This window comes from Agelaius phoeniceus, chromosome 1, assembly GCF_051311805.1.
Source record: "Agelaius phoeniceus isolate bAgePho1 chromosome 1, bAgePho1.hap1, whole genome shotgun sequence".
NCBI lineage: Eukaryota > Metazoa > Chordata > Aves > Passeriformes > Icteridae > Agelaius > Agelaius phoeniceus.
In genome coordinates, this window is record NC_135265.1 from 5831595 (window position 1) to 5846576 (window position 14982).

The 14982-nt window shown below is 41.2% G+C and overlaps 1 protein-coding gene across 4 annotated transcripts in view; it reads left to right on the plus strand.

The window, feature by feature from the left end:
* LOC129118645 (sodium channel protein type 5 subunit alpha-like) overlaps positions 1-14982 on the plus strand; it is a 218246-nt gene that overhangs the window by 186312 nt on the left and 16952 nt on the right. For all 4 annotated transcript variants that reach the window (XM_077188165.1, XM_077188117.1, XM_077188218.1 and 1 more), the window contains one exon: positions 8884-9006. In XM_077188165.1, the coding sequence (XP_077044280.1) occupies positions 8884-9006 (123 nt within the window). The remainder of the gene's footprint in view (positions 1-8883; positions 9007-14982) is intronic.

Below are 14982 nucleotides of genomic sequence, written 5' to 3' on the forward strand. Positions count from 1 at the left end.
AGAAGCAGAACATAGTTGCTGATGAAGCAATTGTTTTGCTCTAAATCATAACAGAAACACCAGACTTTTCAAGGCACCTGCACCTGCACAGCCACTGCAGAGGGAGCCCTTGGGACTTGGCCAAGCTTTGTCTGATCAAGTTACATCATGTGATCCCCAAAATTCACAGGAATCCCTAGCAGCCTGCCTGGGAAAGTGGCACCAAGCCTGACAGAGTTTAGACAATGCTCCATGGCACAAGGTGTGACTTTTTGGGTGATCTGTGCAGGTCCAGGAGTTGGACTCCATGATCTTTGTGCATCCCTTCCGGCTCAGCAGATCCTGTCATGCCGTGATCCCTACCCAGTGCTAATAAACTGGATGTCAAGGTGTGGCAAAGGTGCCTGTTTGCAGTAAAAAGGTGAATTGAGACGAGCTGAAAATCCATTTGTACGTGGTGATGGGGGAGAAAAGTGCAGATCAATAAGTCAGTTTGCTGCCTGGCTGGATGACAGCTCACAGTTGACTCGCCCTCGGAAATTAGCTGAGGTTTAATTCTTGATTCTCAGCCATCTGCCCTGGGAATTGACTGGAGCTTGTTAGAGAAGCCTGAGCAGGTGTAGGGGAGGTGACAGATTAAGAGAACAGCAAGACATAAAGAGGTTCTTCAGGAAACCGCCAGGAAGCAATTAGGATGCAGGAATGATTTATTTAAAAGCATTTAACCCAACAAGAGTGGCACATGCTGTTTGCAACAAGGCTGCCCTCTGAAAAGGAAACATTGCCTTGAAAAGCTTGGACATGAGGACCTGGAGACAAGCTGAGAACATGGAATATTAACAGAATTTTATAGCCTTAGTCTCAGTAGTAGATGAAGGGAAAAAAAAAATAAAAGGTGGAAAAGTCCTGGAGAAACAAAAAAACACAAAAAAACCCTCCCAAAAAAACTCCAACTCCAAAAAAACCAACAAAAAAAGAAGTGTATGAAGCAAATGAGTTTTTAAACCTGAGTAATAGGAAGTAGCACTGGGCTTTCCAGGAAATAATTTTTGTTTATAATTAATCTAGGCACTCGTGTAGCCCATCATGTTATAATACATGAGAGCACTCCAGGAGCAGTAATGAACTGCTGCAGTGAGGGAAGCCCTTTGATAGCTCATTTCCAGACACATTTTTCACCTCCAGGCCATGGGCAACCCCAGAGCAGCCTTAACAAGTTTTTAGTCTTTACCTGAACATGAGGGCTGTGATTCAAGGAAACAGGGAGCAGAGATTGGAATTTAGGTCACCTTAGTGTCTCTCTAGTGTCCTATTTTTAAAGACTTTCCTTTAACTTTATGCCTTTCTTTCATAATGTGCAATTTCTGGATTGGCAGGTACAATCATAGAGTTTGGCATCTGTATGGAAGAAAATGCAGTGTCAGAATGAAAGGACAAAGGGATATTTTAAAAAATAAAATAACATTAAAAATCTGCTCAGAAAGGGTGGATGCTGAAAGGAATACCAGCCTCATTACAAGCTCCCTTTTCCCAACCATATTTCAGGGAGCCAAAAGAAGTATTTCCATGTATTTCAGTTTATTTGCAAAGCCCCATTTCCCTGCAGGTTTTCCAGCTTGTATCTGGGGTAAGACTGAATTTTGTTCCTTTTCAAATCAAGGGGAGAAACTTTTAACTTCAGGCCTGGCTCTGAAAGATGCTGGACAGTGAAGAGGTCTTTAAGTGATCCTATCCTTGGCAGAAAAAGACAGTGTTAGTGTTCAGAAACACATAATCACATAAGAGATTATATGCAGGTGCTTTTATCAAGAGCTCTGGCTGTCAGGAGTATTCAACTCAAATCTGACTCCGACCATACATTCGAGATGATCGTGTTTTTATATTCTATCATTTTATAACTTTCATGTTAATTATTAAACTTATATTGCTCTATTGTATACATAGATTTCAGCTAAGCATAGCCCCCCTTGAATTTCCAACATAGTTTCTCATGATTCTTCTTATGATTATACAATAATTATATTTAGTTACTAAACAATCATCACATCTAACAATTATATCATTTATCATACTGCTTATGCAGGTGCAGTGATCTGAGAAAACACAAAGCCTAACATTTTCAGAGTCTATCTTTAACATTTTCCAAGGCTCCACTATCAACAGGAGAGGCCAGGCTGGATTGAAAAGAGGCACCCACAGCAATCCAAGCACTATTTCTTCTATTTTTATTTTTTATAAAAGGCACAATTAGAGAGGGAGAGACAGGTGTTTCTGGGGCACACAAAAAGCTATTTGAAAGCACCAGGGGCCTGCATTAGCTGGAACTGCTTATTTAAATAAGTGGCCAGAGCTTTCAGCTCAGCTGCTGTGCTTCCATTCAGATGTCTTTTTTTATTTTTTTTTTCCTGCTGTTCCCTCCCCTCCAATTTGAGCAAGCAGGTTAATTTGATGAAATCCCTGGCTGCATGAAGTGTATGCTGTTGCCCATACCAGGAAGGAGGTCCCCCCTTCTCCCTGAGACAGAGACTCACAGGGTCTCAGATGTGTGCAGCAGCAGGCATTTAGTGCAGATTCTGGTTGGGTTTAGGATTTATTTGATTATCCAAGGATGATTTTTGCTGTCGTTTAGGCAGAATTCCTTGCTTTCAGGGCTCTGCTATTAATTCACCTCAGTGGTAATCAGGGGTTAATTAAAACATGCCTGCCTTGGGATGGTGCTGCTCAGGTCTGTCTGCTTCCAGCCTGGTCCAGTGGATGCTCCCAGGTTATCTGAAATCATGTGCTTTTAGGAATAAAAAAATTAAAAAAAAAAAAAAAGAGAGAGAGGAGCAGCCTTTTAGCAGTTTATTTATTCCAGTTTTTTCCCTGCTGTAGGAACCTCACCAGCCCTGGGTGAAGCACTGCTCCCAAACTCTGTGCCCTTGACTCCCTGTCACCCCCCATGGATGGGAGTCTGTGGAGGCTGCTAATATGATATTAAAATGTGTTCATGTAGGGAGGAACTCACTGCTGTTCTAAATGCAATCAATCCTTGGGAAAAAAAAAACCTCTATGATCTTCTAATTAAAGGCTTTTTTCCCTCCTTGTGCTGCATTACCACACTCCCTACTTTGTAATTGTTTTTCTGCCACCTTAAAATTCTGTTCTGGTGGCTTTACTGGGTTTACATTGGTTTACAACTCTGATTGCTTAGGTCACTCTCAGATAATGAAGGTACATAAAATTACTGTAGAATTTTATCTCTGTGTGTTCATGGTGAATAATTTAAATAGTCAGACAATGCTGCACATCTGTAACTGGTGAATGACTCTGAGACCAGCATGAGCACATTGGGAATTTAACACTCCTCCAGGTACCACCTGGACACATACATAAGTCATATTTCTTACTTTAAGAATGACAGAAATTCTGCAAAACAGTGAAATTATAACAAGAAATTGGAAATTACTGAAAAAAATGTTCTTTTTCCTATACAAGACTTTGAAGTGGATTTTCAAAATTAAGGCATTCAGAAATTACTCTCGTTAGAGTTATATTATGTATTTATTTATATAATTTATACAGCTATCAGTGAGGCTAACCTTTCATCAGAGATTCTCCCCTGTGTTCTAACCCTCTAAATTCATTGATTCTTCTTGATTTTGCCTGGAAACACATATGAATGTCATACAGTGGGACACTCCAGACCCCAGCTAATGCCACCAAGGCACAAAGATACCAGGAGATTGGCTTTCAAAACACCAGCCACAGGTTTGTTCACCTCCAGGGCTGGTATTTCCAGTGCCCAGTGCACCAGAATTAAAAGCTCTTATTTTTCCCTTGATCGTGAGACTGAAAATGGCAACTATGAAAGCAGTGGGGCCTCATTTATCTCTCCCTTCACCCAACCCCAGGCATCTGTCATGGAAATTATTGTAAAATTTATACAGATAAACTTGTGTCTAGGTATATAGAAATATGTGGGAATATAGAAATAATGTGGGAATGTAGAAATATGTGAGGATATAGAAATACAGGTCTGTATTTATTGACACAATATTCTTATAGATAGATAAAGATAAAAGATAAAGATCACCAGATCTTTAAAGATCACCAGATAAAAGATAAAAATTACCAGGTAAAGATAAAGATAAAACTATCTCTGGGCAAAGAAAGTTGGGAACAGGGGGGAAAATCTTCCCTGAATTCCAGGATCAGAGAGAGCTCCACCCTCTCTGCCTGTCTGTGATAGCAAGAAGTTGAATGGTTTAGGTAGGATCCACAAGGCTTTGCCAGGAGCCTGAGCTTTGCTGGCAAACTCTGCCATTGAGCTGGGCAGTAAATGCTGACTCTTTCAGGGTTTCCACTCTTTTGGGCTGGAATAAATTTTGGGAAGTGTCTGACAGTGCTGAGGCTGGGCTCTTGGCTGTGCTGAGATGATCCAGCATCCAGATGATGGAATGCAGAAGGGAAGAGTTAATGTAGGAAAGGAATTGAATCACATCCTAGTCCATGGGGTTAGTGAGACCTGTGTCTCATTTATTCTGATTTATGAGGACCTGTCTCCCCCTCAGGGACCCTCAGTGCTGGCCAGGTTGTGCACTGGACTTCAGGTTAGGCAGAAAATTCCAGTGACAGCTCAAATATTCTGCTGGGGACTTCATGGACACCAAGTGAGCAGCAAGCCAAGGGGATAAGGAACAGTCTAGACCCAACACAGGGAAACTCTTCCCTGATTAAGTTAAAATGGAAAGCTGTGAAAGCTTTAGTAAGATCTAGCAAGCTCTGGAAAGACCTCCAGGGGAAATGCTGGAGGGAAATGGGAGCTGTGATAAATCTGCTTGGTTCAGAAGTGCACAGGAGGATGAGGGATTCCACAGCTTGCCTATAACCTGCTGTGAAAAAGGTGAAGTTGAGGTGAAAGCTCAAGGTCAACAGCAAATTGGGTGTTTTATGGGAAATGGTTCCAAGCAATAGTGAATCCTTAGGATTCACTGTCTCCACCACATTACAGTGCTGCTTCAGGGGTAGGTTTTTACAAAAACCTACAAAACCCTTTGCAAACAGGTACTGAGAAGATTGGAAATGTGTGTGTGACTTATTCTGAATCTGGAGGTTACATTGACCCTAGAGGTGTTTTCTGGGTGCCAGCACATTTTTGATTCTGAGCATAGCACAAAGCAGAACTTTGGAGCAGCTCTGGGCTGCATAGCCTTGCAACAGTAAAAAAAAATAACAGAAATAGCTGACTTCACCTTTTGTTGTGATTATGTGGGGCAGTCAGCACCAATTTTGAAAACTGCTTGATTTTTTTCCTAAAAATAACCTTCTGGGTCACTTTTAATCAAGTCCAAATGGCCAAGTCCCTGCGTTGGTAATTCTCCTATAAATAAAACTTGACAGGGATACCTTCAAAACCAACATCCAAGCATTTAAACAAGTTGTCTCCAACTCTGTTCTGACTCCAGCCTTGTAAATCATTGCCAAATATCACACAGCTTCATGACCTAATCCTCTGCAGAGATATCTAATGCTGTGTAAATCTGTGTCAGGAGGGCAACACCACCTGTGATGTGTCTCAGGGTGACATTGGTGACTCTCAAAAGAAAATGGGAACCCTCTCAGATCCACTCCAAAGGAAAGGAGAACCCACTCAGATCCAAGTCTGGTCTTGCAGGATTTGAACCAAAAACCTTCTGCCTTTGCAGAAAGGGCAGCTATGGGACACAAATCCAGGATGAAGGAGGAATTGTGCAGATGCTCCAACCACAGCAGTTTGAAATCCTTGATAAGATCTGACTTTGTCATAATGGGTGACACTAGCAAAGAAGGGTGTTGGGTAGCCTGTATTTGATTAATTTTCAATTAAATATCTACATTCATTTTATGGATCAATTTTATATATTAGTTAGCTTCCCTTAGTGTGTGAGTGTATGGATCTTGGTTTCTGTCTCTGAGCATACAATCATTGAGCTGTTCTTCTCATTCCTTCAGCCTTTCTGGATAGAAAACTCCAAGGCTTTGTGAGGTTAAGGCTGTTTCCAGCAAAGACAGAAATATGTGCCACAGTGCTTCTCCTATCATGTATTCCCCTTCATGCCAGTTATTTTTTAGACTTTTAAGATTACTTAATTGAATGGCTTTAGTATATAACTGTGGTGCACATTATATACTATATTAGTAATTATAATATTTAATAATATAAATTATAATATTATATATGTTATATAATATTGTATATATTATATATAATATATAATATAAATTATATTGCATAATATATCATAATAATATAAATTATAATATTTAATAATATTTAATAATATAATATTTAATATAATTAAAAATACTAATATATTAGTAGTTATATACTAATTACACATTTGCTTAGTGCTGTTAGACAAATCCTCAGCCCTTTACCATTATTTAGTGGGAAGAGTGAATAAAAGGAGGATTTGAACTCTGTGTTGATGCAGCTTCAGAGTATGAGATGTAAACCAGGCTGGTGAGAAACAGGGAAGGCAGAAAATGGGTGCATTAATGAGCTGAAGGTGGTTTTTAAGTTAAACCCAGATTTTCTTCTTCAGCTGTGAGCTTTGAGTGAGCAGGATTGAAATCCCATCACTCCTCCAGGTGGAAGGAGCATGTCAAACCTGTGGCATTGCTTACTTTAAAATGATTTAGGCATCATGCTCAAGTCACAGGTTCAGATCTGCTGTCCCAGAGATGGAAGCCAAGGATTGCTGGTGATTTTTATAGACACTTCCTCAGTGTCTATGAGGCCCAGGACATCAGACCTTGAGCCCAGTCTGCCTGTCTAGTGTGATGTCCTTCCAGGGCACTCAGCCCCGAAAGGCAGAAGTGTTTACTGAGCCCTTTGCTCTGCCCCAGCTGCTGGGGCTGCACACAGGAGGTGAGTCTGTGTCACACCTTGTTAACGAGTGACAAGTTCCAGGGTGACAGCCAGCCTCTGTGCCACTTAGGCATCTGCAGGAGGGGGGCTGACTGATCCTGGCACAAACCCCAGCTCAGGCTGCGTTTCTCTGAGACCTCCTGCCCTTAGTCCCCCACATGACACAATAAAGCCATCAGCAGGTAAATAATTTAACAAATTGAGCGAGTTTTGACAAAGTGCTTGGCTGTGCAGGCAGCACTGGTGTGTAAATAAATGCATATTCAGGAGAAAAGCTGCTCCACAGGGGACACTGTCTTGGGATTTAGGGACCAGGTCTTGCCTTGATTTATCCCAGACCTCGTGGGTGATGCTGGGCTGGTCAGCCAGCAGTGGGCTTCAGACTGAAAATCACCCCATCCTAAAATTAAAAGGAAGGTTTCCCTCCCGAGCTGTCAGTGTTCAAGGAGGTGCTGGGGTTTCCTAACAGCAATTTTTTATAATGTAGAGGAATCCCTGCTTTTAGGCTTAGCTGCTATCTTGAAAATGGCAACAGCACCCACTCCTCACAGATGAGCTTTGCACATTCCCATTGGTATGAGATATCCAATACTGTGATAACTGGGGCTGTGAGAATGGTAAGTAAGAAAAATAAATAAATTAAAAGGAAGATAAGTAATACACACAGGCTTCTCCTTCTAAAAAGATAGCATTTTATAATGTGGTGATTGATTCTGGTTGGGTTTTTTTGGTTATTTTGGGTTTTTTTAAAACATGCAAATTGGCATGATACCTACAGTGTTGGAGAGCTTTGTTTGTTTTCACTCTTTGCTCAGTAAGATTTCAGGCTGTGAACACTGATTTGAGCATGCAGAACCCTATTGCTCCATATGTTCATAATCTCCACTGCCACTCAGTTAATTCAGAGTCCAATCCAGTGCCTGATACCACCCACATATCCGACCAACTAGGGCACTACTGAGTGTAGCTCTGAGAACACGAAGAGCATGGGAACCCCTCCATGCTGCTCCCAGATTCAGGAAGTTCATTTCAAAGGAATAGTCTTTGAAAGGTGTGAACCTCAACACTGAGCACCTGTCAAATTTCCATCTCCTTTAGAGACTGCAGAAACCAGAAAAAGTGAGTAAGAGCAGAATGGAAGAGCCATGCCCATCATTCTTTTAAGGTCTGTGATATAATCATGTCTGCCAGCAATGCAGAAGACTTGTTTCTAATCACTTAGTTGAAGACTGGTGATTAAATGTAAATACCAAAATCCTTTTTCTCTGCTGGAAAGGGTTAGATGTGCTTTCTTCCAAAAAGCTCTAAATTGTAACACTTATCATTTTTGGGTAGTGGAACATACACACGCCTTTGGGAGTGCACATAAAATAGCACAGAGTGGTGGGTCTGTTATGGTGATCTTCTTCTCCTCCACTTTGTGAAGGATCATCTTCTGTGTGGATCCAATGTAATGGCTCCCATTTAAGATTTTTTTCCCCACTGTCCCACTAACCAGCTGTTTCTTTCCAGGGAGGAAAGCCAGAAGAGAAGGAAATTATAGTGAATATTTTCACCCCCTCCATGGGGGAGAGAATGATGCATCTGACTCCATCTTATCAGAAGGCTAATTAATTACTTTATTATACTATATTATTCTACATTATATTACACTATATTACATCTAAACTGAACCTGCCAAGCACTCAACTCTGCACACACTGCACAGAATCTCATGACTGTCACCGACAGTCCTGACTCACACACACACCTGGCCCTGATAGACCAAGGAACAAAACACCATCACTGTGGGTAAACAATCTCCATATTGCATTCTACTTTGGCACAAACACAGGCACAGCAAATAATTAGAATTGTGTTTTTCCTTTCTCTGAGGTTCAGAGGATGTGAAACACAGAAATATTCTTGGGAAGAACTGTGCCTTGCTTTTCTCTGTGAAGAGAAATGTGGTGACAGGAAAATATCAGGAGCGTTCTAACAGGTTGAATTTTCCCTTTTTTGTCTCCATCCAGGTCTCTTTAATCAGCCTGGTTGCCAACACTCTTGGATACTCTGAGATGGGTCCCATCAAATCCCTGCGGACCCTGCGTGCCCTGCGGCCACTGAGAGCCTTGTCACGCTTTGAGGGGATGAGGGTAAGAGGACACAAAACATCCCTCAGAGCTCACCTTGGTGTGCATCAAAGGGTAACAGGGGATGGCTGCACGTGGCTTTGTCAGCCAAAGCAAATGAATGGCGGTGCTTTATCACGGCAACAAAGAAATCCCTCCTGGGTCTTGGTTGTATCATTACATCTTTATCCTTGGGTGGATTTAGTGATAAACTAATCCTGGTGCCTAACTTGTCACACTACACCTTAAAAAAAGCAGGTTTTGGATGAGGAAGCATCTGGTTATCAGCTACCTCTCCATTATAAGGTGTATCAGGGGAGCAGCCAAGCTAAAGTTTGCTCCCTGTTTTGACATGTGTTAAAATGAGAGTGATGAGAAAGTTCTTAAGAACGTTTTCAAATAATTAAGGCAAAACTTAGAAATGCTCACCTTTGTGTGGATCAAAGTGTAACAGGATTGCTGCACATGGCTTTGTCAGCCAAAGCAAATGAATGACAGTGCTTTATCACAGCAACAAAGAAATCCCTCCTGGGTCTTGGTTGTATCATTACATTTTTATCCTTGGGGAGATTTAGTGATTTAGTGATAAACTAATCCTGGTGCCTAACTTGTCACACTACACTTTAAAAAAAACAGCCTTTTGGGTGAAGAATCATCTGGTTACCAACTACCTCTCCATTATAAGGTGTATCAGGGGAGCAGCCAAGCTAAAGTTTGGCTGTTTTGACATGTGTTAAAATGAGAGTGATGAGAAAGTTCTTAAGGATGTTTTCACTAATAATTAAAGCAAAAATTAGAAATGCTAAAGATAGGGAAAGCAAATGAATGAATGATTTTTTTTCCCCTTTGAACAGATTGCAGTTTTAATCAAGAATGTTGGGATTAACATTAAAATCATGCAGCTTGTGCTTGTTGCTCCATCTTGTGCATCCATCTCTTTCTTTCCTGCATTCCTTTGCCACCATGGCTATATTCCCACAGCATACCTGTTTATTTGTTAAGCTTACCTGCTAAGAAGAACCAATTATTGTTTAGATAAGCACTTTATTTAATTCCTCCCACCATGCATGACATGCAGGTGGTGACAGCTGTGTTCTTACTGCTAACCCTGCAGATTGCATAGCAAGGTAAAGCAAGCAAACCTGTGACAAAATTCTGTGTCAAATTATATCAGTGACCCCAAATCTCTCTGCTAGACCAAGGAAAATGCTTCATATTTCACAGTGATGTATATTCAGGGTAAAGCTTTCCTGCAGACAAAATTTTGGTCTGAATCATCAGTGACTAAATGTGTATTTCATGCACTGATCTCCCAGCAATGAATTATTCTCATTGCAATGCTCTCACAGCAAGAGACTGAAGGCTGGAGGACCTAACATCTGAGATGAGCCAGGAAATATCACCACATAGCAGTGTAGGAAAACCCCACATCCATTCTTTTCCTCTTCTGTGGATGACCAGATTTGGCAATATAACACTTTGCTCCAAAGATTTTGTGATTAGCTAAATCGTATTATTTTTGTGGATGAAGATGAGGCAAGTATTGTTGCAGACCACCTCTGTGTTGGTACTAGGACCAAAAAGATTCAAAAGGCTCTGTTTATCCAGGCACCCAAACCTGAATTGCCCACAATCTTTCCAGCAGTCAGGCAATATTTTGCAGGTAATTGACCAAATAACACAAAACCAAAGTGCAAAGACTCAAAGTGAGGTTGCGCTACTGACAATAATTAAAGCTCTCACTCCTGTCATTTGATGACCTCACTCTAAGTCTTTATTAAACATTCACAGATGGAACTATTTCAGCATTCAGTATTAGCAAAAGCAGGAGTTTAACTACCAGAGTGATTTGGGCACAGATTCTCTCAAATCAGTTTAGACTTGGCTTATGAAGGCTTAGCTTTTACTGGTGGATTTACAAGCCCAAGCAAAACTCAGTGTGTTCTAAGCTCACATACAATTGTTTGCTCATAATTTCACATCAGTTTAACTAAATTGGATTCAAACCTGAATAGCAGTGGGGAAATGAGCCAAAAACATCAGAAAAGCATTAGTAGAATAGAGAAAAAGTAACATGAAAACTCATTTTTCTCTGAGAATAGCAAGAGGCTGGCTTGATGAAGACTTTAATGTGGATCAGCCCAGCAAATTTCCTTCCCTGACTCAATATCCCCTTTTCTTTCCTGTACCATGGCTGCAGTTGAAACATATTCAGTCATTCTGAGCTATCAGAGGTGGTGAATTAGCTTGTAAACCATGATAAAGTATAATTGAGAATACGTGCTATTGGAAAAGCAAATCATTTTAGTTTTAGTTTGTCTAACCACACTTAACAAGACTAGGGACAGTTAGACCTTTCATTATTAGGAGTTCATATGCTCCAAAATGCACAGGAAAATTGCCAGCACAGGGATGGATTAAATAATGATAATGTTGAGAAGCAAACACTGACAGTGAGAAAATCATTAATAGTTTGTTCTATTATAATGCCTCTTTCTTGAATAACTGAAACATCTCTGAAGGGCTAGAACAGGAGCAAGAAAGTTCTCATTTACTGCAGTAAGAGACTTATTTTACCATATTGTTGTGCCTAAATTTTGGAAGCAACTTTTCCTGAGACAAAGGCACAGAGTAGCACTTGGGTGGCCAAGAGAATCTGTTGCCATCAGACCTCAATTCTTTCCCTGAATTCAGAGAGTCCAGTGCAAGTTTGACACAAGCCTCAGCAGCTCCTGTGCCATGAGAGGTCTGCAAAACAAGGGTGAACTGGTGCCATCCTGCCCCTCAATCCTCAGAGAAAGACCCCAGAAAAACCAGGATCCCACCTGACAGAGGCTTTTCACTCATGAGCCCAGAATAAAGAACCTTAGATCTGCCTGTCCCCAATAATGACATCTCTTTTGTCTCCCCATTTGCTGTCCATCAGGGAATTGTTTCAGAGGTGGCACTCCCCTGCAAGGCAGGTTATTTTAGAAGGATGTATTTACAGTGTTTTAGGCAGTATTTTAGAAGGATGAAAGGGATGATGAGAGACCATTTAATGTGAAAATGATACTGGGCAAAGTCATGGTGAGACTGCTGCAAGATGTATGCAGGAAAGAAACAGCATAATTAATGCTAGTTAGCATGATTTCATGGGAATAGTTCTTGTAAAACTGATATGGGCCTTTGATTTGATTACAAATTATGCTGATGACAGTAACTGTGCTGATACAGAATCCTTGGATTTCAGAGAGGAATCTGATACCATGAGATATTGTGATGCAAACACGAGCTTTGTACCAAGACAAGTAAACACATTTTAAAATGGGTGATGGATCCCCAAAAGTAATTGTAAGCAGTGACCACCCTGTAAATTTGGTGATGAGCATCTCAGGGTGAGGAATTGTTCAGAATGAGAACTGTCTTTAATCTGTACTTTAACAGCATCTGGAAGAAAATATAAAATATTTGCTGGCAGCACTCAAAATCAGTGTAAGTGAAATTACAGATAAGGGAATTATGCTGGCTGATCTGGATCCCAGTGAAAAATAGATCTGTTGTACAACACACATTTTAATGAACCCACATACATTGGCTACCTCAGGAGGAGGAATGCAGGTCACTCTGGGGGATGTTTCTTGGAAAACAGCAGCTGAGGAGGACACAGGGATCAGGATGACTGTTCAGCAGGACACAGGCTTTGGGGCCAGTCTGACCAATGAGGTGACTGCCAGAATCCCAGAATATGCAGGGGAATAACCCAGGAAACAGAGGGACAGTGCAGTGCTTCAACACTGGAATTCCATGAAAGTGCTGGAAAGGGTGAATTAAAAACGGGAAAGTCTCTGCAGGGAACTATGAGTGTGATTAAAAATCTGAAAGAAACATGATAGCTACAAGGAAGCTCTGATTTTTTAATTACCCAGAGCAATGTGCAGTGGTAACTCCCCCCCAGTGAAGATGGGAATGATAGGAGAAGACATCTAAGATAAGATGCCTCAAGTTCAACAAATTCCACCCAAAAATGCAGCAACTGTTTCTAAAACTGAGGACAAAGGGCACCAGGAACAGATTATCTAATAATACATTCTTTCCTCCATTATTTGACATCATGACACTGTAAATTAGATGTCTTTGCAAAAGCTGTGCCTGAGCTTCACTGGGAGTTTTAGTCTGGGCCTGAAATCACTGGGGGGAGTCTGATGGGCTCTATCAGAGCAAAGGGGGATTAACTCATCGTGCAAGTCTATTTCTGGATTAAAAATCTGAATCAGCTTTGGTTGAGGAGGTGGCCTGTGGGATCAGGGGAGCTGGGGACCAAACACAGGTTATCTAGATTGCACCACTCTGAGTTAGGGCAGAGGGTGGCTCAGTTTCCAGGATGTCCCCAGAGAAGTCACCTGGAAGGTGGTTTCACCTGTAAAGGTACTGATGGAAACCAGCAAGTATGAAACCTTTTCTTACACATGGATTTATGTGCTGCTGTTCCAAAGTGCAGCAGAAATTCCTCCTTTTCCATGGCAAGATGTGCAACTTTTAATATGAATTTATGATAATCACCTGCCTTTATGTATCCAGGTCTTCCTCTTACCTGTCTCAGTGCAAAACTTCCACCAGAACAAATGGCATCACCCTGGTGTAAGAGCAGAAGCAGGGAGGGAAGAATGAACCCTCCTGTTAATAATTAATTCAGAGAGGTGCTGCAGGATTTGCTCCAGCCTCATGCCTTGTTTTGTTATCTACAGGCCATTGAACATAACTCAGCAGAAGGGGAAAAGCAGGATGTGGGCATGGCCATCACTTGTCCTGCTGAAACCTGGGTTCAGCAGCACATGTAACACAAATGCATGTGGTTTTTACTGGCATGGGTTAAAAATGAAGAAAAATATTGTTGTGCTGAGAAGCAAATGAAAACTTCTTTGACAAGAGCCAAGGCTATATCCAAACAGGCCCTTGATTTGGAAATTATTTGGCATTTTGGTTAACACGGTAAATTTGGTCTAAAAATGATGAAGTTAGAAATTGATTGACGTCCAAAACTGAAAGATAAAATTAGCAAACAAACAAAACAAAAAAAAAAACCCAAGAAAAGTCATCAGGAATGGGCCTATACAGAAAAAACAAAACAAAACAATTGGTCAAACAGCTTTTCCTGTGTGAAAATCAGCTTCATTCATAAATGCACAAAATATAAATCTGAGTTTTGGAAGATCTACATAATTTTGTATTGTGTGCTGTAGAGGAAGCTGCTGCTATACATGCATGAAAACCATTTCACTCCTCTGGGTATTTTTCTTCCACAGCAATGCAAAAATGATGGAGAAGGGAATGTTATGTTATTAGCTTGTCAGAAAATTGGACACTAACACAAGAGGAAAGAAGAGCTGACATTTCCCATAATCACATCCACCAATTGAATAAAGTTTAATTTTTATGGATCAATATCACCTTGTCTCAGTTTCAGAAATGTAGATGGAGAAGAAGAAGAGCTGAGTGCCCTCCTATCAGATTTTAATCTCCAAAGCATGAGACGGGGATGGAGAGAAATTCTTGTTGTGGGGCTGGTTGTCTGCATCCATCTGGGAGGCAGCATTGCCTGGACCATGCAAAGGCAGCATCTCCAAAGGCTGTGGTTGGCATGGGAAAGGGGAAAACTACACTTTGTGACAGAGTTCTTCCCTCAGAAAATGTCTTGCATGGTGTGACTCTTGGAATGTCCCGTGCAGGATTGGGAACTGGGACCCTTCCAGGTCAGGATATTCTGTGATTGATTCTTTAGTGATCTTTGCTGATTTTTCAGTGTAAGGTTTGATGTGCGCAGATGCCTTTACCACCTTAAACCCCAGCAGCTCTCAGAACAGCAAATGATGTGCACCTTGCCTCTGTGATGTGGTGGTACCAGAGCACTGCATTCAAACCTGGCTGTGGAGGGTCTGTAGATGGTCTGAGCTTTGTGGTTTTTGCTTGGCTTCAGCGTGGTGTCCATTTCCAGTGCCATCATTCACACACCTTGAAAGC